The sequence below is a fragment of the Drosophila novamexicana genome, unplaced genomic scaffold, assembly GCF_003285875.2.
Source record: "Drosophila novamexicana strain 15010-1031.04,08,12 unplaced genomic scaffold, DnovRS2.1 tig00000193-arrow-pilon, whole genome shotgun sequence".
In the NCBI taxonomy this organism is placed as follows: Eukaryota; Metazoa; Arthropoda; class Insecta; order Diptera; family Drosophilidae; genus Drosophila; species Drosophila novamexicana.
Window position 1 is genome coordinate 7,115,433 of NW_020824787.1, and position 26,531 is coordinate 7,141,963.

The window sequence follows — 26,531 nt, forward strand, 5'->3', positions numbered from 1 at the left end:
ATAAGCGGCGCCATGGGAATAATGCCAAAATAAAGATGAAATGTTACGACAAGTCAAGTCAAAAGGCGGAGTCGTTCAATGGAGCTTCAGTTGGAGCTTGTGCCAGCTTCTCGAAACGCACTCACGCATGTGGCAATTGGGAATGTGGGTGGGTGTGGGCTAGGTGGGTTGGGGCTGTGTCGTATATGAATATAGACCTGACATAATGAGCCGCCCATAAGCGAAATGACTGCCGCTGCCAGCTTCGCTGCCGACTTCGTTGCCTACGTCTATGTCTTAAGATGTGTGCGTAATTTGAATTTAGTCTGCCAGGGAGTTTATTAACAAATACAAAGGAGACGAAAAAAAGAAGAGGGGAGCACTAGAGATGGGTGGCCTGAAGGGGGCGTACGAGAAAGATCTCAGAGCTGGTTGGTCTGGGCATTGTGGATTTGAAGGGGGTAACAGGAGGTACATAATGCCACAGAGATTAAATTGTGGTTGCCTTGTCGCTTGGGGTGTTGCTTGATGGGGGGCGGGGGGCCCGTGCTGTTGAGGGTTACGCTGTTCGAGTGGGGACTTGGCTTGGCGCCGAAAGAGTTCATTTTGGGTCAGTTGTGATGAGCGCACCAGAGGTTAGCTCTGGCATGAGGTGCAATTTTAATTAGAAGATTGCGCCAAGCAATGAGAAAATACTTGATATGCTAACATGGCAACACCTAGGAGCTGATGGTCCATCTAAGGGCTGCTACAAGGGGCTGATTAAACGTTTCAATCTAAGCAAACGTCTGTTTATTTCGCAAAGACAACTATTTCCAAGAGTTTTCATCTCCAGTTTCCACTAACCAAAAAAAAAAAAAAAAAAAAAACAGAAATACGGCACAGGGAATTGGATGATTATTATTTTATTTTTATTTTAAGTGCATTGAATTTGACTATTAATTCAGTCTTGTCTTGAGTTCCATTGTTTCTCTCCGCTAGATGATTTGAATAAAATTGATAGCGTTCAGTTATAGGAGCTGTGTATAATGGCAGGTTTTAACGAAGTGGAAGGAATTGTGTAGGGATATTAGTAAAAAACAAACATTTTCTTATATAAACTATTCACATTCTAACCATATGTACATCGGGGCCTCAGATACGAGAGATTGCTTGGCATAAAAGCAGTCAACCGGTCAGGCAGAATCACGATTACAATTCAAGCATTTTTTGGGCAAAAATGTATATTTTTCTGTAATATCTATAGGTAATTTCCGAGCGAGTTTTTGTGTCACTGCGTCACATTCCAAATTAATTTATAATCCGTTTTTGTTGACGTTTGGAAGCCAAGCAGTCGCTTTTTTATATTTTTTTTATTTTTGGGAAAAATGTAGAAAACCTGACGACATTTGGATGCTCATTTAGCTTGACATTTAGCTGATGATACAGTTTGCGAGGGGGTTGAAGGATGGGGTTGGGGCGTATATACTATATAAGCACGAGTATGGCAATGTGTATTATATATTTATGTATGGACGAGAGTATATGACTGTTGAAATATTCATTAGGCCTGAGTGCAGCGACAAAAATTATGCCTGCGTGTCGCTGTGCGGCCAAAACTGGAATGTCCTGGTCGGAGCACGTGCGTCATACGCCAGGCTACCGCAGCAATGTCGGCACGAGGCGCATTCAATTTGCGCATTTGGCTTTTTAAAAAATGCATTAAAGGCGCGTGCAGTGAGCGGCAAGAAGGCAGCTAAAATAACGGGCTAACGTGAATAACGTGCCCCAAATGCAGCCACAGCGAGACAGACTAAAAGACTGGCTGCCAAACAGACAAACGGACAGACATACAGACAGACAGAGCAGGAGGGAAAAAAGTTGCGATGAAAGCGCGAAAATTACTTCCTAAATAGCCGCCTGACTGGCTGTCAAGACGCTGCAGAAACGGAGGAGCCAACGGGAGACAGCCAAGACCGGAGACCACAGACCAGAGACCAGACCCGAGCTCAATTCATGTTCCGGGGCCCAATAAAGGCGACACATACAGCAGACAAAATGGCTGAGTAGGGGCGGGCGCTTGAGGGGGATGGGAGTCGAATTCAAATTGCAAATTCGCCGCAGATTTTTTATGCACTTTTCCCAAGACCAAAATTAAGCCAAGCGAACGCTGCGCCGGAACGAACTCCAGACGGGAACAGGCAGGACAAACAGGACACAACCAGGACGATGACGACGACGACGACGACGTTTTGACGACAAAATAAAAATAGAAGAAGCAGCAGCAGCTACTGCAACAAGGATGACGGCACAACTGAATGCAAATATTATCGTATCTGTATGTGAGGAGGCAGAGGTAGAGAGAGGTGGAGACAGCGGCAGTCAGGGAGAGAGAGAGGGAGGGAGAGAGAGCATACACAACGCCAGGGCTCATCGTAAGACCTTTTCAGAAGCGAAAAAGGTGACAAACTGGCCGAAGCGAATCGTTCTCTGGGAAGGGGGAGGGGGGGATTGCGGGTCTTAGCCCTTTTGCACGCCCAAAGCTGTCTATATATATATGTATATGTACACCTGCCAACTTTTTGCCTGCTGGCCCCGTCGCCCAACTAAATGCATTTCGGTTTTATTCATATTTTATTCAAATGTGGCAACCAAAATGGCACAAACACTGCGCAGTTATTTATGTTTTTTTTTTCTTTGCATTTTTCTCACTCAACCAGGGCTGCAAAATGGGGCTTGAAACTTGATATTTGATATTGCGAAATTCAAACAAAGCTAAGACAATTCCTGAAATAGTTGGGCTTAAGCTCGAAACGTTTGCAGTAAATACGAAATAAAAACAATAAAGATGTCTTAACTTGTTCAAAAGTCAATTAATTAATTTTCTTTCATTTTCATCGTCTTTATTTGCTCAACTGAAAGAGGCTCACATGAACCAGTTCAGCTTTCATGCGCGAAACGGTTCAATTTGTGTGCTGAAATGCTTAAAAAGAATATTTTTTTGCATTTTTCTCAGAAAGAATCGAAGAGTCGCGGCCTCTCGGCTGTGAGTAAATTTAAATTTCTTTGAGATATAATAATTGATATTTTACTTCAATTAATTATAAAGAAATCAATTCACATTTTCGACCAAATACTTCACTTGGCTTTCTGAAGTTGTATTGACCACACATCATTAAATTAAAACTATTGCTACCAATATTCCAAGAATTCGAATTATTATTTAAGAAACTTTTTAGTCAAAAATACAAAAAAATTAAATTGATTTAGAACTTTTTAAACGGACCACTATTTACAAAAATAATAATATTAAAAGAATATAATTCCTATTTACCAACAACTCTTTATTGCTCATAATAATGTTAAAAAAATTGTATTTCCTTATTAACAAACTTTTTGGTTAAGTAAGTTAGATTTCAATTTGTAGTCAAAGGTTCATAAAAAATATTTAACATTTTAAAAGAACTATTATTAATAATATAAAAGGAAATATAATTCTTAAGAACAAAAACAACTTTTAGTAAATATAAAAAGAAATAAACTATTTGAATGGCACACATATTAACAGAATTAATCTCTTATAAAAAATAACTTTTTAGTCAAGTGATCAAAAATTTTCAACTATTTGAATTACCTACCAATTTATAAAACTACAAATAATAGTAAATAAAGAATTATAATTCTAATTCGAAGGATCAAAAATTAAACTATTTAAACTACCCACCACTAATAGTAATATTCAAAAAATTATAATTCTAAAAATTCTTTTTTGTCAAAGGTACAAAAGCAAAATGCTTGAGCCAGAACTACTTGAACCAGTTTCAATAACAGGTTCAGCTTGTTTGGCAGTTAAAGGTTTAAAAAGAGAATTTCGAGGCATAAAATATACATATATATATATTAAATTATTTTTATATGTATACTCCATAGTCTAAAGTAGAAGACCCTCAGGGGTTAACAGAAAAAAAAAACTATAAGAAATTTGAATCAGTTTAAGGAATTTCGATTGATTTAGTTTTGAAGAGCCGTGAACGACTCCCTGAATGCAACTCTGTATAGAGTTGCCAAGTTGCTGTAGTGGCCATCTTTCATTTTTATCATTTGAGTCAATGCAAAGAGGAGCCTTCCCAAAGGAGGACGAGGCAAATGCTTTGGTATTCTCACTGCTTCAATTTTGTGGAGCAAAAATAAAGCCACAGTCTGAGACATCAGTTTTGCCATGAATTGCATTTTTCGTAGCCCCGCTGCCTGCTCATTTTTTTGCTCCCCTCCTTCCCATAAACTTGTCATCATTTTAATATTGGCAGCTTATAAGCCACGTTAGACGCAGCAAGAATAGATCAGGCAAGGGAAGGGAAGGGCAGGGGAAGGGCAGGGGAACGGCAGGGTAAGGGCACGCGAACGGAAGGGCAGGAACGTCGACCCAAAGCCAATGTCAAGCCAAGTCAAGACAAGCCAACTCAGCAACGGATTATCTGCGACAGCCCCATGAAAGGCGTTGACGTGCAAGTGGAACGCCCGTTGTGTGGGTTGCGGGAGGGATGGCGGGATTGAGGACTATAGCTAGTTTGTGTGTAGCAAAAATTTACTGTAAAATACAATTTCCCGTTTTTATAGCTCATTTCCAACAACATTTGCTTAGCCAGCTCGTCGACGTCGCCGTCTATGGGAAAACAATTTTTATTGCATTTCGCTGGCAATGAGCAGAACGAGCGGTGAGTCGGTGAGAGGGGGCAATGGAGAGGTGAAGGGGTAAATGGGTGAATGGTGAATGCTGAACAGTGGGTGGCGCAATGACTCGTTGCTTGGTTGGATGGATGGCCAGCTGGCGGGGGTTGTAAGTAAATATTACTTGGTTTTTTTCTCCTTCCTCTTTTTTTTTTTAAACACTCGGCATTAAGTGCAGCAGCTGTGGGCAGACGAAGGGGCTCTTGGATAGCAGCTGCCGCAAGGCATTGACAGAGCAGCGGGGCGGCGGGAGCGGGAGTGGGAGCGGGAGCTGTAGCCGGAGCGGGTGCGGGAAAATGGGAAACGGGAAAGGCAAGCAGTCAGGCAACGTTTCCTGCGTTAGTTGTGCGCTTCAAGATTCAATTATAATGCAATAAAGCGCGAATCAGAGTTACAATAAAAATAACAAGAGCGAGTGCAGCAACACACTTCCACACACACACACACACACTGGCACACCCCCGACAAAGTCAGCAGACAAGCTGAGTATACAAGAAATCTGCAATGCACACACACATTCACACACACAGCTGCAACTCTCATATGCATGTAGTTCGGGAAGTGTTCCAGAAATTGAAAATCAGTTTTAGAACTTTTCGAATACAGACTTAGTCTTTTTTTTCCCAATTTTCAATGAGATTTTATGAATTTTCCTCATTTAAATAGTTGTGTTTTGAAAAGCTTCAGCTAAAAGAAATCCAATTTAAAATATTCACATACAAATAGGAAACATTTTTGTAGCTTTCAAGTTAAATGGTTAAACAATTATTTTAATAAAATTATTGTCACTTTAAAACCAAATGGAAAATGTATTTAAAATATTAGAAGCTCGTAAAAGCTGCTTTAAATATTTTAACTAAAATTCCAACGGTATAAATATTTTGCTCCCTCTGCAAAATCAAGTTTCCACGCTGAATTTAAGAATTTGTAAAATTGCAAACTTTTGACATTTTTCGTCTAATTTATGTATGTAAATGAATTTTGCTTGAATTACGCTTATTAATAGGCCCCGAAAACATATTTCGTAGAAAATTAGCTGAAAGTTGAGTGAAATCAAATTAATATTGATTTATATCTATGGGGCATAAGGAAATAACGATGAAAATTGCCTTAAAACGCAGCGAAATTGATTTCTGGATCGTGCCTAGCATAAGAGCATGTCAGCCAGACGCTACAGTTGGCCATGGCTAAGGGGATATAAATGGATGGATTCGAGAGAGAGAGAGAGAGAGAGGGGTGTGGCATTGGAGAAAGTAGGAACAGTAAAATGCATTGGGCGCAGCTAAGTGTTTAAGTGTTCTAATGTAACTTTGTCTCCACGGCTTCGACTTGCATTTGTTCGTTTTTCACTCATTTTCCTGCTCCACTTCAGCGGCTGCTGCGCGGGGAGGGGAGTGCGGGTTGAGTGGGTGGTGGCAGCTGCTTATAATATGATTATTCTTGCTGCTGCTTGCGCCTTTCTTTTTTTATCGAGTGTAAACAGTTAGTTTGTTGCGCTCAAAATAATCGCTCAACAATCATAACAATTGCCAAGGCAAAAAAGAAATTCGCCTAGCCCCAAAATGTATGCTACAAAAAATTGTTCGGCCGCCCTAAGGTCATTTTAATTATCTGCCGCGCACGCAAAAAATGCAAAGCAGCTACAACAACAACAACAACAACAACAACAACAACAGCAACAATGACAACAAACAGCCAAAAGAAATTCAATTAAAATGGAATCCCCGGAAATTCCTTGTAATCCCAAACTCCCAAAAAAAAAAAAAAAAATCTTAAAAAAAAAGCAGAATGAAAAGTATGTATAATGCGTAGACATATTGTCAAAAGGCAAATTCGTACAACTCACGAAGGTAGCACAAAACATGTGGCCAATAAATTTGTGAACGGGGGCCGGAGGGAGCAAAACTTAAGCATGTAAATTGCCGCACGTTCATTTTTTGATTTTGCCAGCATGAAATCAGTATAATCTGTTTTGTCAGTACACTCTAACCAACAACAACAGCAGCAGCAGCAGAAAAGTCAACGCAAAGTTGCCAGCTGAAGTTGATTTAAAACGCGCGCCCCGCCCTGCTAGCCTGCACACCCTCTCTGTCGCATCTCCACACAGGCTTCGCTTCAACCGGTGCTTATCCGTGTCCATGCTCTGGTCCGTATCCCTGCCCAGAAGCGCTGATTAACGCACTCGAGCGCAATCTGCCTCACTTCACTTTTATGTAAACACAAAACAGAATATAAAGGCATAAAGCAAAATAAAATAGAACGCCTGTCTCTCTGTCTGTCTCTCTGTCAGTCTGTCAGTCTGTCCTGTTGTCTGTACCGTTGTCCTTCTGTTTGGGCACTGTCTCTTCTGTAGCCGGCCTATCTAGATGGCAGCGCTGGCAATGTGAAAAAATGTTCGACTCTCGCCTTCTCTCTGCCTGTCTCGCCCCCGCTCTGCCTTTTCATATTAAAGGTAATTTTCATATTTTTGCAAATGGCTGCCTGGCTGTATTCGCTATCTCTTTCACACGCAGGCTTCTTGTCTCGATTTATATCTCTAGCTCTCGTGAACTGCTGGAGCAAACGCCAAATTCAATCATTTAAATTCAAAAATACACATAAATATACTTATGTGAAAAGTACAGAAATATAAAAAAAAAACATGTATAGCTATACAGTATATATGTAAATATTTATAAAAATATACTTTTATATATTGTCTGCCAAAGTCAACGGCCGACGATTGTATAAAGCAAAATATTATCTACGAGCATTTGCTAAAGCAAAGAAGATTGCAATACCCTAAGGTGCAGCGCTTAGGAAAATTGTTTACAGGTGGGCGTGTGTGTTAACATATTCGAATTATTGACTGTGAAATAAAGGTGATTTTACCAATACGAATTGTGTACAATGAAATATGAGTACTTTCATGGATTGAGTTTAATAAAAAGAGATTAATCTATGATGGGGAATTCATTAGATACAATACTTACAAACTTCAACTAGTTTATGCCGCAGAACTTAATTTGATGGATTCGAATATTTACTAATAATATAAATACTATAATTAATTTGTTATTATTTTCTAAAAAAAAACTGCATTTTTCTATCAGCAAAAACTAATCGATTCACTCTCAAATTTTTAAATTGTGAATTTTTCTCTTAATTACATGTTTTAAGACAACGAAAGTTATATTAATTTGTTTCGACAAAATGAAAACATATTTCATTTAAGAAATGTTTACCAATAGATTTAAAGGCTATGAAGCTTAACAACATTTAGTTTAAACAATTTAATCCGCGTGCAAGAATCACTGCATTAACTAATACGATAATTATGTGGCTAAAAATATTTAGGTAATTAACATTTATTTTTGGCTAATGCTTTGCTCTAACTAGATTATGATGTAGCTTATTATTATTCGTTTCTTAGGATAGTAATGAAAATATAAATATTAATGACTGCGTGGCGACTTTTCTGTTTTGGCTTTGCTGCCAAAATGCATATATAAATATTAATAATATTAATAGAGCTTTTCCTAATTAGAGTTTGGCTTCAACTAATTAATGATGGAGCACTTTTTGGCATAACTTTGTTAAGTTCTTTCTTTGCCCTTTAAAATTGTTTGAGCATGGATTTGTGCTCACAAATTAAGCTTAGCTTCCAGCTTAGTTTAAAGCTGAAGAAATTTAAGTAATACATTTTCCTGTTAAGTTTTATTTTTCTTCCGTTTAAGCTTGACATTTTTTAGACAGTTTTATGCTTATAAAACACAATCATAGCTTGTCTTTTTCTTGTATTTTTTAAATTTTTTAAACATTTCCATAGTTTAGTTAGCTAAGCATCGTCAAACTGAGCACGAAGTCTAGTCCCTGAGAAGATCGAAGACACAGAAAAACAGGGTCAACGCCTTGTCGCTTGACATTTTTATAATGTTGGGCAACTCTGTTTTACTCTCAGAAAGTGTTACCAATCTCTTGTTCAAGTTATGTTAACCATAGCCAGCTGCGAGTGCATCAAAAGGGTAAAATCTGAGCTGTGCGTCGCTGCGGGTTGCAAAAAAAAAAAAAAAAATAGGAAGAGAATTTTAAGCTGAGGCGCCCAAGCGGCGCGTTGCAAAAAATATTTATTACTCTGCCAAGAGCCAAGAGGTGTATGTGTGCTTGTGTGTGTGTGTGTGTGTGTGTGTGTGGGAGTGTGGGTGTGCCTGTGTCTAGTGGAAGATTGCTTGCCCTCAAGGTGAAAATATGCTAAGTAACAAATAAAAGCAAGATCTGTATCAGAGCCAGAGCGCGAGCCAGCCTCGACGTCGACGTTAGCTGCAAATGTTGCAAACGAGTCGACGTCGTTTCTTTGGCTTTTTACATATTTTTTGAGGTTTTGCAGAAGTGCGGCAAAACTAGCGCACAGCTGTGCGGTGGCTGAGGGAGATGGGGTGGGGGGGGGGGGGGGGGGGGGGGGGCGAGGGGGAAGGAGGGCGGACAAACGGACAGAATGGCCAAAAGCAAAGCTTGTAAACAAATTAAGAGATTGCTTTTGGCCAGTCGGCCCTCAAAAGCGTTGAACTGAAGGCTAAGCCAATGGGCGTAGCGAAAAGGGAGGGAGACAGCTGGAGGGTGGTACTGGGAGCACATGGGCTGCGTACCAGCAATGGGCGTTTCTAATCAAATCAGTTGCTGCATGCAATAAATTCCAACAAGGCAAAAAAAAAAATAACGAAAATATAAAACACTTTGCGGTTGCTGCTGTTGCTATTGCTGCTGTTGCTGCCACAAGTTGAAGCGACAAACAACAAAATTGATTGGACGACTTTTTGTGTAGTGCGTGTAAAATTTTTGTTTACAAATTGTTCAACTTTCATTACAATGGCCAAAGGGGTGGTGGGGTGGTGAGTGGCGGCAACTCTTATATATGGCGTGACTGCGTTTCTAAAAGTCAACTCTTAGCCTATCATGTAAATATGATTATTTAAAATCATGAAACTCTCAAGCGTTTTGTAAATAATTCAAGTAGCCAACCTAAAGCTGTTCAAGTTTGCCTTAACAACTTTTGTAACAAGCGCTTAGCCTCAAATAGCTAATAAATATATGTATTAAGGTGCAATGAGACAAGCTGCCAGTTTTATAGACTAGTTTAATTCCATTAATAAACATGCCAAAAATTGAATACTCTCGTACACATATGACACATATAAATGTCTTGAGAAAGAGGATATTTTTCCATACAATAACTATATATTCGCCAAAATCTTTATTTGGAGCTGCGGGATATTGCGATATAGCAATTCGATGTGGTTACGATTTTTCTTATATGCCATGAGCATAGTCTAACTAATAAATGTCAAGTTTGTTGAACATATTAAGAATATTGGAAAACCAAAAGTATTTACATGCTTCATTTTCAACTGATCGTTGCTATATGGCAGCTATATGCTATGCGATTTTGTGAGGAAATAGGGTACTTTTTTGTAAGCAAACAAAACAGTTTCCGACTAGAGATTCCTATGACAACTATATTGGACAAGCTTGCATAGAAACAGACAGACGCCTGTTGATACTGATCAAGAATATATATTATGGGCTTGGAGATGTCTTATATGTGTTACACATTTCATGAGTTAACTTAAAACTTAGATCTTTACCAATTCTAATTTATTCTTAAAATAATAGATAAAGAAATATATTTATCTATTAAAAGATATATTAAAATATGAATAGCAGGCAACGAAAACATAAAAGTAGCTACTAGCTGATAGGAGGTGCAAGAGAAGTGAAAGGTTTAAGGAAGGTTTAAGAAAGGGTTAAGAAATCAATTTCAATATCGATAAAATTGCCCGTACGTTCTCCGTTAATTACTATCGATAGGTCGTTCGATTCAGTCGATTCAGTCTTCAAGCAATACTCTTGAAAATTGTCAACAATTTTTCGTGTTTCAACAGTTTTGTACGTCAAAAATCATAGTTATACGGAGAAAGCCGATTTCTGCCAAAGGGTATATAGGTATATTTGAGGAGAAAATGTCGTATATCAGCTATCGTCATTTTAATGGGCGCACCATCGCATTTACCGACGACAATGTCGAGGTAAAGAAACTCTTTTTGCAGCGTGTGCCATTTAAGATGCATACAGAAACGTTGCAGACATACTTCTCCTATTTTGGAAAAGTGCTGCATGTAGAATTAATTGAGAAACCGCGTAAAAAAAAATTCAAATTTGGTTATGTGCTGTTCGAGAGCTCTCGCGATGCCGCCGATGTTCTGCTCAAGGAAATGCATTTGATAAACGATCGTCTCATCAAGCTGGAGCCGTATCATAGCTGGGGTCAGCCCGCAGTCGAGAACATTGAGCCCATACCGGAAGAGTCGCCCATTAGAAGGCTAAACGATGATTGCCTGTATAGAATATACCGATATCTATCGCTTACCGACCAACTGAATCTGGCACGTGCTCTGAAGCGTTGCCCCCCGCTATATAGCTCCATCAACCTGGGCACCTTCAAGAGTATCAGCCTGTGGGATATGCACGACTTTTTCGTGCTCTTTGGCTATAAACTAAACCAAATTGTTGGCCAAATACCGCGTAATCGTTACCGGCGTCTAATTGAATTTGTTAGCACGCATTGCCACAATCTCAGGGTCCTGCGCATCACCAATAGTCCTCTAACCGTTTGCAATACGTACAAGCTGGTGGGCCATCTTCATCAGCTGCAGGAGCTGAAGCTGTCCAATTGTGATTTAGTTGATGATTGTCTGCCATCGCTGACAGGTCTGCATAAGCTCAAGAAACTGGATCTGTGCTATAATGACATGTTGACGGGACTGCTTATGGATAAGCTGCCCAGTTCTATAGAGTCGCTGAATCTTTTGTACTGTATCGATGTGGAGTCCATGTTCCTGCCCAGAATTTGTAGTGCCTTGCCGCAACTCAAGGAGCTGGGCATCAGGACGTTGCTCACCGAGCACACGAATGTGTTCCAAGAATTGGCGAACGGCCATTGCTGTGACAAACTGGAGACAATCACTCTGCAGACCGAAGCCTCTTTTCACCTACAGTTTCATTTGGAGTATCTGGCCAAGCTGCCGGGCCTCAAGAAGCTGATCATGTACGAAAGGCCCACACTTATGCTGCTGCAGTGGCTCGTGGAGCACAAGTCCGAGCAGCTAATCCATCTGGAGAACAATTCGAGGATGTCCCTTGATGCCCAGCAAATGGCGCTGGTTGCTCAACTGAATGCATTGCGCATTCTCGCTCTGCCCAATAACATTGATATCGACGATGACGTCATGGGCAAGCTGTGCAATCTGCAGCACTTGGAGGTAATTCATTTGCAGGGCTGCAAGAAAATCACAGATCAGGCGGTGCTGCGTCTGCTGCTCAGCTGCAGCAAGCTGCATGTGCTGCATCTCGAACGTTGTAGGCTCCTTTCCGGCCAGCTCATTCATTGCATCATCGGCGAGCTGCGTGAACTGTGTCGCCTCCAGCTCAATCATCGTCAACTGCCAGTTAAATTGTATTTCTTTGGCGCAAAGTTTAATGATTTTATGCTAAAGCATTCGGATGTACGAGCTGCCAGCGATATGGTCGACATTGAACTGACCCGTTGTCCATATTGGTAATATCGTCAGCAGCTGGGCGGGTTGAGGTGCTTGAGGTTGAGGTTGGCCAGCTATTGGAAGACAGAATGGAAGTTGCATCAAATAGCCATTTCATGAATATATTTTTAGGCGTGCCCACATTTAGTTTCAATATTTTATAAACTGAATATATTCTTTTATCAATATACCCTTCATAATTTCATTTTTAGTTATAGAAACAGAACGCAAAAAAAAACATTTATAGTAAAGAAAAAAAACTGCGGAAAAAGACAAGTTTTAAAAAATCAATTCACATTGCCTTTTAAAAAATTGCCTTCTATCAATATTTATTTTATTAAGAATTAATTTTTAGATCTTTGATAAAGGATTTTAAATTTAGGTTAAATCAAGCGCTTAAGAATCAGTTAACAATGGGTTTGTCCGTAAATCTTATTTGAAATGAAAAACAAATATTTTAATAGCTCTTATTATTAATAATGCATATCTTAAAACAACTCTAGCTAACTTTATAATATTAGTTTCCCAGTCATATTCTCTGAATCGGAACGAGCAGCTGCAAAGGCAATAATAAAAATAATTCGCTAAGCTCGCCGGGCAAATAGAAGCCAGGAGCTTAACAAAATGACCAAGGTTATGCATATATTAAGGATAAACATAACTTTTACGGAAATTATAATTAAACGGCGCTCCTGAATCAAGAGTTGCGTCGCGTCGCTGGGAGAAGAGTTGAGTCGAGTCGAGTGGAGAGTTCAAAAGTTGGGAAAGCGCCGCACGCGGAATAGTTTTCTAATTAACTGTGAACTATGCGCAGCACAGAAAAGACGCACAGCAATAGTAAAAGAGCAATGCATAGAGAAAGAGCGAGAGAAAATTTGAGAATGAGAAAAACAGACAGAGAGAGAGAGAGAGATAGAGGGTGTCCAGTGTGAAGCGGGCAACTAGCTGGTTGCTCGGTGAGATAAACCGTGAAATCTCATGAATTAACTGTGCCAACTTTTGGCTCCTGGCTGCCACACGAAACTATTTGAAAAGAAAGACAATTGCAGCTGGCTAGAGCAGGGGGTTGCGGCACATGCGGCGAATGAACGCAGGGGGGAAAAGAGGGCTGGTGATGGCAACGGCGACAGTTACTCCACAAATGATTTAGTTGCGGCGGAAAGCGAAACGTCGCCAACAAACAACTCGAGTGCGGGCTTGCCGCCATTGTGTGCTCGCCATTGTACCGGAAATGCCGCACAAATGAGAACTGGAAGTGGAAGGAAGTTGACAGGCATGGGCGACAACGGGCAACTGGGCGACCGAGCAACTGGGTGTCCCTCTCAGTCCCTGCAGGGCAACACGGCAACGTGCGAGGCGTCAACATTGTCACATGACAGGTCGACGCAACACCAGACAGTTCGTGGCGCGTTCGGCACTGGCTCTTACTCAGACTCTGACGCTGGCAGCTTCTCCGCTGGGTCGCTCCTCTAATTAGCTGCAGTAATGGCATGTCAACAGGGCCGAGCATGGCATCAACTTGCAAGCTCTGCCCCAAGACGGCGACAGCAGCTGCTCCTCCTGCAGCTCCTGCAGCTCCTGCAGCTCCTACAGCTGCTGCCGGAGTGTAACTGGAGACAGGCGCCACTTTTCCCATGGCACCCATCCAGACTGTGATATGCGCCTCTTAACCCATTTTACTCAGCGAAAACGCTTCAGGAAATTAAACACAAACTATAAACAGTGGCGAAAGCATTCTTAAGAAAATATGTATTAAGTTCCCCAAGCATCCGAGCTTTTAGCTCTGCGCTTCATCAGCACATAAACCAATTCTCAGTTTTAAGACACGAACATTCTGGCGTTCCTTTTTTTACTGAAAGTATTTATTGCGCTCTGTTATTTACTCAAGCACACTTTATGACAAAATTATATTTATAATAAATTAAATATTATTAACAAATATCATGCCATAAATAGGTGTAATATAAAATCATTAAATTAACTCTGTAACTGTCTGTCAAAACTATATATTTTTTGACAAAAAACCATTTAGTTGCTTCTCTAGCAACCATTTTTTTCAAAGACCTCTTAACCTTACTATTTACGGAAAAACAAATTTTTTTGACAAGCTGATATTTTCAAGCTTATCATAAAATATAACCAACTTTTAAGCTTCCACCCAACTATTTAACTACAAGTTTAATATTCAACATAAATTTGAAATTTTCTCCATGTTAACAAACCCATTTGTTAGGTGTTCAACTTGCACTTCATCCAATTGCATTTGCATTTTGCATTTTGCGGTTACCTTGCACAATCGACCTATTGAAATTTTCTCGATTTTCCCCGGAACATTCAAATTTGGCAGCGTTTTTTCTCATTTGACATAAATAATTGGCGCATAATGAGCATAACTTGAAGCAAATTACAGCGCGTGTGCCTCGAACGCTAAGCAGGTGGGAGGTTGGGAGGTTGGGCGTAGCCACGCCCTGTGGCGCCTCGAGGCATTGGGCGACGGAGGGGAAGGGCCAAAAAACTTAAAAATATGTCCAGGGTGTGTGCGGGAGGATGTTTGGGGCGGGAGGGGAGTGAGCAGGCTGTAGGAGGTTAGGGCCAAGGCAAAAACAGCGCAAGCCTTAGATATCAGCTTTCATTCTTGAAGCTGTGTGTATGTGTGTGTGTGTGCGTGTGTGTGGGTGTTCTTTTTGTCGTCCTGGTGTTGGTCCTGTTACTGGCACAGTTTTTGCGCTATTTTTGCTGCGCTCTGCTTCTTGTTAAGCTTTGCCAACGTTTTTCTTTAATTATTCAAAAGATAATTACACTAAAAATTTTTTGTCATTTGCAAAACGGCGTCGCGCCATCCCCAAGTAACCCAACTTACAGCACAAAATCTATAGACGCTCTTTTTTCCACTCGTTTTGCCATATACATACATATATATTTCTCATTATTTCTTATTTTCAGATTTGGTTATTTTTCTTATTTTATTTTTTTTTTTTTTTTTGGTGAAAGTTTGCAACTTGCAGCCGAGCGCTAAAAATGCTATTTTTATTTTTGCCTCTCATAATTGCCAGCCAAGCAACCGGCGACAGAGAGAGATAGCTAGAGAGATTGGAAGAGAAAGAGAGAGAGAATCTCGTTGCCGGCGCCGGATGCCAGCGGAAAGTTTAAGGAAACGCAGCCCAGATACGAGTACAAGCGGTTTGGCACATAAGATACAGATACCCCCAGCGGTACGACAATCACATATGCTATATAAAACATGGCTTACAAAAAGAGTGTGGGAATGGCTAAAAAAAAGAGGCTGCTGCCAGTTTCATGGCTTTAAAATATCTTGAGTTTAAATATGATTCATGCTGAATATGTGCGCAAAATGTTAGCGAATGAGAAAGTTTTGGAATATTTAAGGGTAAGTGGAAAAAAATCGCTTTTTTGTAAATAATATAATTATAAAAATATGTTAATTTGACAAAATAGGAACTCGAAGAGTTAACTATGAGACTGTTTCTTAGGAGAACCTTGAAAAAGTTCAGGCTGCTTCTCAACAAACATTTTTATGCCTAAATAAAACTTAGAAATATTCTTAAAAATTATCTGACAAATTTTAAAGGAAGCGTAAGTGAAAAACTAAATATAAATATGTTTTGAATTTGGGTTTAATTCAAAGAATTAAATTAAATATTTAAAAGGGTACTCAAATAGTTCAGGCTGATTCTCAACAAATAGTTTTTATGCCTAAAACAGACAAGTTTTAAAATAGGTTTCGTTGTAAAATAAATGAGTTAAACTTTGTATATAAATTTATACTCTGAAAAGCCAAGTCGATCTAGCCATTTCTTTGTCCATGTCCAATTCTGTCTGTTCATCCCACCGTCCGTCTATCCGTATATATAAACGCGTCGATCTCAGATCCTATTAGAGCTAGCTATTTTATCATAGGTCCTCCGATAGTCGATAACTTGCTCCGTTTCAAAGCAATCGATAAGAATCGATATAAAAATGCTGTTTTCAGAGCTAATCTCTTAGGTATTATGAGCTAGGGTGCACTTTCTTTTTTAGTATATTCCGATCAAGCATCTTTCATTTCATAATTATCTCCAGAAGTTAAGGGTATGCCCTAGTCGTTCATTCCCGACTTGAGCACTCTTGTTGTTAATTTTTCTGAAATACTTATTAATATAAAAATACATGTAAGCGCAGCATATTGACAGATTTTATAGCCTGGGACCGTTTTAACATCTGGTTGGCAACAGCTCGACCAGAGGCAATTGCAAAAGAGTTCGATAATTATCGAGACATATTTAATAATAACAAATAATAATAATAAAAGCGCTACAGACAATTGGCTACATGTGCTTCACACACTCGCATGTGTATTTAAACATAAGTTAAAAGGTGTGCATGTGTGTGTGTGTGTGTGCGTGTCTGTGTGTGTGTGTTAGCATGTGTGTGAAGCGGTCATAATTGGCAGAAATTAACGTGACCGTACAATCAATATTTATCGTCTATATAAAGTCCATGCATATATTCATACTTTATATAAGTATTTATATATTTATGCATTTATACATATGTGTGTATATATTTATTTATATATTTATTCATAGTTGGTTGCCAGTAATTTGCCTTCGCCGCGTTCGCGTTTTAATTTAAATTCAAGTTGAAAGCTGTATTTTTTATACCCTGTAAACATTAAAAACGAGAAACTTAAGAAGGGGTTTCATTTAGTTCGTTAGTTAGGCAGGCCAGGCGAAGGCATTTTTGATTACATTTTTTGTATTTGTTTTCAAGCTCAAGGGCTAACCAATTTGGTAGCTTTAGATATATATGCATATATATATTTATATATACATATAGAATCTATATACCCTATAGGCTCTTGTATTTCTATGGCTTCATATTCTTGCTCCTCTCAAAACGGAGTAAATGATATTCAAAATACAACGTTTCTATATTTATTTTATTTTTATGAATCTTAACCCGACTACGTGGTATCTTTGAGTCGAGCACACTCCTGCGTGTCCGCAGTATACTTCTTTGTTTGTTGGCTTTGTTGTTGTTGGATGTGTTGATTTTGTCCATCAACAAACAAAAATGGCACGCAAATTATGAACCGCAAATGTGCGTGCGAGCCTGTCCAACATGGGCGTTGAATACGCTTATACGCGTGGGCGTGGGCGTGGGTGTGGGCGTGTCAGTTGATGCAGCATATCGAGAATATATTTACAATCTGCGCGGCCACGAAACGCGATTCGCAATTCGCAGAACGGCCGCACATCTATTTTTAATGGACATATTTTCATATACGCCGGCATTTCATTTAAGTTTTTGCTTTCGATTTTTTTCCCTTTTTTTTTTGGTCAACGTAAAGCCATCGCTTATATCTGGATAAGGGTATTCACTTACATATATCTTACATGAATCATTTTAAAGCTGATTAAAGCAAATATTTATATATTTCTGATATTATTGTTAAATGAAAAGCGTTTCAGGAAGAAACCAATTTAGTATTTATTTATTATTTATTATTTATTATTGTTGAAGTAACTATTCAAAGTTGTTTTTATTTTCTAAAAATGTATCGAATGCTCGAGCAACTTTTACCTCAAAACATGACTCTTATCTGAATACTGCATCAACTTTTTGACCACAAGCTTCATCAGCTCGTCAAAAGCACCTGCAACTGCGGCAAATGGCAAGTGCCACACTCTCTCACACACCCACGTGCTGAAGATGCAACACGTGGCCCTTGCGTGCCTATTTGCACTTGCCAAGTGCCAAGTGGTAAGTGGCAAGTTTACATTAAATACAATAAATGCTCGCCACAATTTATGCAATATCAGAATGGGCCATAGGAGTTGCTGTTAAAGACCGCATAATGCGGGCAACTTTAGCTAAAGTTCTGTGTTCTTTCATGCCACACAGAATATTAATAAATATTGGTGTAAAGAACATCTAAGCATTCTATTTGTTAGAAAAACTTTTAGAGATCACAAGACTTAAATGTGATTATCTGCATACGTGAGAAGTTTGTCCTTAAGGCAAATGGCAACTGGTTTTTGACAGTCCAAGTGTTATTTATTTATTTTGAAATATATTAGTAAAAATAGTGCATGCATTGCTTTAATATAATTTACATTTATTAAAGTGTCATTTACTAAGAGCCAATTATAAAAAATATGTTGCTTGGTTCTCAAGCTGATTTAATTATTGAAACAAAACCAAAAAACAGTTAAAAATAATCTCATTTTAAACTCAACATTAATTGGCCAACTCTTCAACTAACTTTGAGTTCTGCAAATAATAGTAAAAATATTCACCTGCAGCTAAGCTGTTAACAATATTGAAATAGTTTTGAAAATATGTGTATCTGCAGATTGACTGTGGAGCTCAGAAGTGCGAAAGTTTCGTGTTGCCAGACTAATTGCCAACTAGTTGCTCGTCAGCTGCCACATCTGATGCAACAATGAACTGAACTAACTGAGAAGTGTGCTGAAGCGCATTCAATATTCATATGCAGACGCTTACCAACTTTAGTTGGCACTTGGCAAAGTGTTGGACATATACACACACCCACACATACTTCCACATCCACGCATTCACCTAAATAGAAACATTTTCCGCACGTTGCCAGACCAACAATGCGAACTGTCCGCTGGCTCATCCGGCTACGCCCCACTGCAGCAGAGTCGACTGTTTATCGATGATGTGCAAATTAAATTTTGAGTACGGCCTGGCAGTAAACTACAGTAAACACTGGCCAAGGGTGTGACAAGTGAAGGCGGTGCGGCGCGGTGCGGAGCGTTGCGGGGCGTTGTCAGACAGTGCACCTTGATGGATGCGATGCGCACGTGTCGCCGACCGCAATGCAACATATTTTTTACACTCCAGAATTATGGGCCAACAAGGTGGCAGGGCGGGTTGAACAAATAAACAAACCGAGCTAACGGAACATTGTGGCCAACACACACAAATGAGAAATTTATAAACAAACGTAAAAACAGCAATGTCACTGTGTGGCGCCACCTAGTGCCCAGCGGTGGAGTTTGTGTTTATTCGCCTCGCTTTTTATGAAATGCATAAAATGCAGCAACCTAAACCAGAAATAAAACTCAAAATGCAACTAATTTGCAAGGACAAAAGTGGCCGTGTTGTTGCTCTGGGCGTGGCTGCTGGCTGCTAGCTAGGTGGCAACAACCATTACAGTTGGCTGTGGCTTTAGTTGTTAGTACTGTGTGCGTACACTGGCAAAAATTGAATAAGGGCGTGCTTAAACAAACACATAAAGTTAAACAATGTAGGCATTGAAATTGTATCTCACATAGTCTACACTGAGTTCAGCATCATTGGATGCCATAGTTACAATTATTTAAACACTTTTAAATACTAGTCGCATACAAGTAAAACGAACCCAAACATGGCTAAGCCCAAGGCAAACAGCAATCGCCGTGAAATCAAGTCCATATTACATCGCATTTCTTGCCACTCAGGTGCCATACATTTGCCACGGAAAAGTTATAGAAACACATTGTTGCGTCGCTGGCCACAGATCGAAGAGAACTTGAATATGGGCGCATTCTATGAGCATCGCAAGCAACGTCTCAGCCAGACATACTGTTTTGTCACATCCATTTGCGGTCAAAGCTCCGATTTTTTATGTGCCCAAACTTTTCTTCAGGCGTAAGACTTACATCACTTCTATGGCAAACCCAAGCAATAAGAAAAAACCTATTTTAAATTGATTTTATACACATTCAAAATTAACAAGTATTTTTTCGGCTGCATACAGAATAAATTAAAATATATTATGGTCCATTATTAATTCGACTTTCATCTAATACTAAATGGAATTATTTTTATTGTTTTTTTTTATTATTTATTTTTGTCGACATTGTCTATGCTTCTGTAAACCTATTCGAAAATGCCGCCAAGTGCGTATTTTTCAATTATCATTGTGATCAAACTTTATTAAATCTGAAGTCCTTAAATCAATGATAAATAGCGAATAATGAAAAGTAATTAACAGCGTTTTGAGCATTCAGCAAAGTATTTTAATTAATAATACTTGATTCATATGCTTAACGCACTTGCTTTTTTTTTTGATTATAATATTTTAATATTGAGTATCGTGTTACTGCGTTTATGATGCAGAATTCACGTACTTTTCTTCAATGGGGAAAAGTTCAAATATTTTAAATTTAAAAGTATTAAATGGAAATTAAGTATTCATACATGGGCTGTATTAATGAATTTGGGATTAATGCACGTTGAATAGCCTTTAATAAGCATATTTAACAGCATTAACCTTTATCAAATGTTACAATTGGAATATAGTCTACTGACTAACTGCTGGAATTCAAATAAAATAATATGGAATAAAAATATATGTATATATCTTTCTATTTATCTTATCTTAAATCATAAAAATATTTTTGTTCGCAGACATTATAAAACTTTTGTGGATATGCCAGCTTTATGCTATTTTGTATCAGCTTTGCAATCGTTTATTTATTTCCGACATTTTTTTTTCTATTTTACTAATGTTTATGCATTTGTAGCTTATTATTAAAGTCGTATTCTTTAGCTTAGTTCACAGACTGCAATTAATTTTAGCTTAGTTAGAGCAAAGATTCGTATGGGTAAGCCTAACCTAGGGCATTATTGGTTTCGACTTGGGCACTTTGGCCAAATTACACTTTGGCCTCTTCAGTTGCTGTTGTTGCTGTTTACTCTTTGGGTTTTCCATGCGTAAGTTTTGTTTGTATAAGCCACGCTTAAGCATGTGTGGTAGCCCAGTGCGTATAGGTTGCTGTATGTGTGCGTGTGCGTGTGTATTAGTTGCTTGGTCGGTTAGCTGGTGCGTTTGTTTGTGGCTCGCTTAATCCTTTCATTTTCATAACTCGTCATAGAATGTAAACAAGATTAAGTTAGTTTTCTGTGCTGCTCAAGTGGCTTTAGTCGCTTCCAGTTCGGGTACTGGTTGGTGTTGCAGCTGCAGCTGTAGCTAACGCTCTGGCCAGGACATAAGGACATGCAATATGCTTGGGCCTGGGTTTTGCCTGGTCTGTGGCTGTCGTCTGCCCACAACAAGTCCACCAAGTGACTGTTGCAATTGCCTTTTGTTGTTGTCCTTGCTGTTGCTGTTGCTGTTGCTGTTACTGTAGCTGTGTTGCCTTTATACTGAAACTCGGCAAAAAGTTTTCGTATTAAAAAGTTGGACGTAAGGATTTCACAAAAGCTTCCGCCGCATTATATTGAGAGCTGATTTTGAGGCTCCCAAACACCCATTCCGCCCATCCGCGGCCAAACGCCCACCCGCTGCGCTTATTCTTATTTGATTGTCAAGTGTCACTGCAGTTGTTGTTGTTTTCATTGTAAGTTAGTTTGTTTGCTTGTTGGTTTGTTGCTGCCAGCACTAATAGTAATTAAAGTTATTACAAATAAAATTTATATGCAGATTGTTCAGCAAAGTGCGCAATCAATAAATTGAGTGCCACAGCAAATCATTTTAAAATACATTTATTACAAATTACAATCAAAAATACAAAAAATAAAGCCCAAGGCTATAAATTCAATGGGTAATCCAAAATGATGAAGTGGTGCTCCATAAATAACGTCTTTCACTTTTTTCTTCAATCATTTTCTACCAATTCTCCTCTAATCTATTCATTTAATATAAAATTAATTAATTAAAGAAAAAATCGATTTCAAGTTTATTTTCATCATTTTATTGAAAAAAAATAATATTACTATTATTAAATAAATAAATACAAAAAGCCTTTTACTCACATTTAAAATATATAATTTTAATAAATGAAAATGCAAAAAAAAACCTCTTGCTCAAATTAAAAAAAAAATATTATTAATTAATAAATAAATAAATCAAAATAAATCTTTCGCTTAAATTTTGAAAAATATATTAATAAATAAAAATAAATAAATATATAAAATAAAAAGTAGCTTTTGCTTTAAATATTAATAAATAAATATATTAAAATAAAACCTTTTACTCAAATTTAAAGAATGATCTAAACACAATTATACTTATACGTAATACTAAATGGGAGCTATGCCTGCTGTAAATTGAATTATTTCACAACGTTAAATACGACTACCTCAAGTACTTTGGAGCAGATTATATGCATTATACATCCTTTAGAAATAATACACATGCATTGTGCTATATGAGAACATAATCTTGTTAGGCTTCTCGTTGCTGCCGCATGAAATGCATTTTGTTTCAGCCGAATTCAACTCATTCCGCTGATAGCACTGAATAATTACTTAAAGAGAATTTACTAACACATAAGCACAATATTTATGAAAGCGTAATTAAAGTTATAGGAAATGTGTGTGTTTCGCTTGATTGGATTTTCGGGCCGGAGCTGTCAAACTAAGCTGCTGTTCAATAAACTAAAGCCGAGTGCAACTGCAGAATGCGGAGACAGGCTGCAGGCTGTAGGCATAATTCGCAGGCGTCATATTTGTTAAGTGTGCGGCTTTCGGGCTTGCAATATTTAATGCAAGGCCTCTATGGACTCAAGGGGCCGGGCAAAACCTCAGAAGCTCGAATTGGACCCGCCCTCCAATGGCTGGGCCGTCAACCCAGCAACACTTAGACCTCAGACCACACGGACCGCACAAAATAATCAAGTTTTGTTTTGCTGCTCGATTTGGATTTGCCGCATGGGCGGTCCATGCCCACTAACAGCAATTTGTGCGCCCATTCGCTTGCTTGATTGCGGCGGTTTTTGGGGGCGTGGCTGGCTCACGCCTCAACATACCGATGCGTACTCGGCATATGCGAATTTCCTGTAATAGATCTTGTGGCAAACATAAACTGCATGTTAAATGCCTTTGCCTGCGGCCCACACACACTCTCACGCACACGCACACGCACGCACACATACGCTCCCTGATGAGCTCAATAGCAAAAGGCAGTAGTGTGCGTGTGTGTGTGTGCGTGTATGCGATGTGCGTGCGTCATGCTCAAATGATAAATTGTTACAGGCACGACCTGGCGGCCAGGCAACGTTGCTGAAGTATGCAGAAGAGTAGCAGCAGCCGCTAGGGGGGCGGGAGTGCGGGAGTGCGGGCTGCGGCGTGTGCATTACCATGTTGCAAGCTGAAGATGGAGCAGCAGTTCTGATAGCCAGAGATAACATACAATGTATAATAGTTGATGCCACACAATTTACACATATTAAGTAATACCTACCGGTAACTGCTAAGACGACTGTGTGCCTCGCCTCTCCACCTCTCCCACTCTCTGTGTGTGTGATAAGTGTGCAGCGGTCAACGCTAGCACCAACTAGACAAATTGCAACAACATATCCTTCGGTTAGCTTAGGATTCAATGCCCTCGTTTGCATAAACGATTATTCTCGATTCGTATAAACGTAACCAAATGAAGTCATGTGAACTACTTATGCATTTGCCTAGCTATAACTTGGGCTTTTCAAGTCGGAACATCTGTGTGTTTTCGAATGGATTACTAAGTTGGCATAATTAAAAATGCTAATAAAAGCGACGTTAAATATGTATTAAGATAACTACAGGCATCTAGTTGAGGTAACTAAGAGTTGGCAGCAAGTGAGCTAAGATTGTGCGTTGGTTCTTCCCTTTTTTTTGAACGATATACTCTATATCTATATATATATAACTGACTATTTGAAAAAAGGATAAATAAATGCAATTATAAATTCACCTTTCAAGCGTTTATAATTTATCGATTTCAGTGATTTGCTTTAATCATTTCCATCCTATCTCCCTAATATTCTATTACAAATGTCTTCATTCTGCTTAATAAATATTTCCCCCTTTTAATTTATTATATATATTCCGAATTAATATGCCCATTAAGATTATATGTTATTATTATTTAGGAATCCCTTGTGTTCTACTCGAATAATTTCGTTAACTAAATTACTTGCGAAAAGGGGAAAATAAAAATAAAATAAATTTGAAGAGGCGACTTCTCGCTTGCTAGTTCAACTCTCAGATATCAAAGCTACCAACGCTCTACGTCATGTTTCCAAAGCAGGTTTTCGGTTTGTTGTTGAATATTTTCACACAAACATTGACCAAAGCATCTACCCAGAATTTTCCAAAGTCCACAAGGGATTTATTTTATAAAATTGATTGTTATTTTTCCTGTGCATTTAATGTTACACTTTTGAGCTAAATATTGTGCAAAATATGCATAAATATCTTCTCTGATTTCATTTAGTTAATTAATGAACTAAAACATAAACTGAGAAAAGATTTCTCTGCGCACTGAGCCTAAAGGCCAGTGACCACATTGTTGCTGCTGCATATCCTTAGGCGAGCTCAGCTCGTCTTGAAAATATCTGATTGCACATGAGACACAGATACAGCAAACCCCTTCCGCTTGCAATTATTTAAGCACAGCCAAATGTAACCTATTCAAACGGCAAAAGGATATGCGCTTTAAGTGCTTTGACGCTTTCATTTTGCCAATAAATTGTGTTTTGCGTACTTTGTGGGTCAGCCGGAAATGTATTTTGATTTAAAATGCGTAAAGCGTTGCGTATACGTAATGTGAGCCCAGTTTCAAACCCAATAAACGAGCCAGTGAATGTCTCCCCCAGCTTGGGGCTCGTCTGGAGTTTGGGTGCAGTTGCTTTTCTGCTGCCTTTGCCTTTGCCTGGGCGCTGCATGTCAAGTGGAAAATTAAGATTGATTACGGCAGATAAGCCGTTGAATTTACAACGAATTTAATTGATTGCATGTGCACTCGAGTGTGTGTTGCGCGTGTGTGTGACTCTGAATATTGTATTTGTGTTCCATGTCAACCTTCAAGTGGCAGCCTGTCAATTGCTTAGCGCCCAACGTCGAAATGCTCAACTTGCAATTTAATTGCATGGCCAGCCAAAAGGTTTTTCCATTTTCTTTATTTTCTTGCTCTTATTTTCTGAGCTTCGTTCGCTGCGAGTTGCTAGCTCCGCACACCTGGCAACAGCTCGTTAAGGTGCCAACAACGGGTTCACAAAAGAAAAGCTGTGGTAATAAGGCAAAGATGATGGCAGCCGCAGCCACAGCCGTGGCAGCAGCAGCAAAGCGCAGCAGCAGCAGCAAAATTTGTGGCGGTTTTGATACCCTATACATTGTTTATGGTTGTCAGGTTTTATGAAAGTTAATAGATTAAAATTAATAAATTACATTTATTCTAATTTCTTTTATAAAAGTATATCTTAATTTTAATTTATTTATAAAAATATAGGTGGATATGAAATAAATTAATTGTTTTTAAATATATCTTGATAGTCTCGTGTAGTACTCTAGCAATGTTCCTTAATCAAGCCTAAAGTAGTTTTTGATAATATATTAAGGTTCATCATTCAAGATAAGTAGAAGAAGAAAACTTCTGGTTTATCAGGAAAAAGCTTCTTAAATCCAATCCAATCTAACCCTGATCTTAACTAAGCTTATCTCTAAGTTAAACCTGTCTGCACATTCTTTTATTAAGCTCAGTCAACTATAAAGATGTAGGATCCTCTCATTGATTAAATTAGGGTATCCATATGTGAGGCATGCCTTGTTTAGTTTTTGGTTTCTTGTGATCTTTGTTGTTGCTCTTGTGGTTGCTGCTTGTTATGCCATTTTATACCCAGCGTGTTGAAGCAAATGTTTATGTTTGTTTACTTATGCATGCGTGCGAGTGTTGGTCGCGTGTGTGTGTGCATTTGTGTGTGTGTGCAGCTGTATCTGCAGCTTGTATCTATGAGTGTAAGTCGCTCTCTGTAAGTGTGTGTGTGGGTGTGGCTCATTTCAATAACAAAACGAGCTCAAGTCACTTGTTCTCACAACTGACGCACTTAACTGAAAATATTATACAGAGACAAACAAGGCGGAAACTGAGCAAACGACGCTTTCCAAGCCTGCACTACGCCCCTCTCTCCCACTCTCCCTCGCTCTGCTTGGTGGTCTCTGCATTTTAACCAGATAATGATGGCTAATCAGCTGTCTCCACAAACCTGACAACTTAATGCAAATGTTTTTGTCTCCGTATCAATTGGCCTTAAAACGATACATGCGAGTGGTAGGCTTTAAGTTTTCCAATTAGGCTGCTGGCTTTTCGGGCCTTTCTATATACACGTAATACCATCTCTCCCTCTCGCTGCGGCTAACAAAACTTTCAACCTGCATTTGTCACAGCATTTATGATATAAGTGCTAGAGAGAGGGGGCAGGAGAGGAAGATTCGTTTGCTGTTCACTGGCTTTTATCTAATAAAATCTAGAGTGTTTAATCCTTTGCACTCGGCTGCCGTTCA

General features: G+C 38.9%; 2 protein-coding genes across 4 annotated transcripts in view; both read left to right on the forward strand.

The window, feature by feature from the left end:
* The window catches only part of LOC115759178 (protein shuttle craft), a 63,106-nt gene that overhangs the window by 6,276 nt on the left and 30,299 nt on the right, over nucleotides 1-26,531 (forward strand). For all 3 annotated transcript variants that reach the window (XR_004017506.1, XR_004017505.1, XR_004017507.1), the window contains one exon: nucleotides 15,249-15,645. The gene's annotated coding sequence lies outside the window, so the exon portion shown is untranslated. The remainder of the gene's footprint in view (nucleotides 1-15,248; nucleotides 15,646-26,531) is intronic.
* Nucleotides 10,683-12,281, forward strand: LOC115759293. Its single transcript, XM_030700195.1, has one exon. The coding sequence runs from the start codon at nucleotides 10,683-10,685 to the stop codon at nucleotides 12,279-12,281; it is 1,599 nt and encodes a 532-aa protein (XP_030556055.1).

Excerpts from the sequence above, each read along its gene's own strand:
- LOC115759293 (XM_030700195.1), top strand. The coding sequence starts at position 10,683 with ATGTCGTATATCAGCTATCGTCATTTTAATGGGCGCACCATCGCATTT.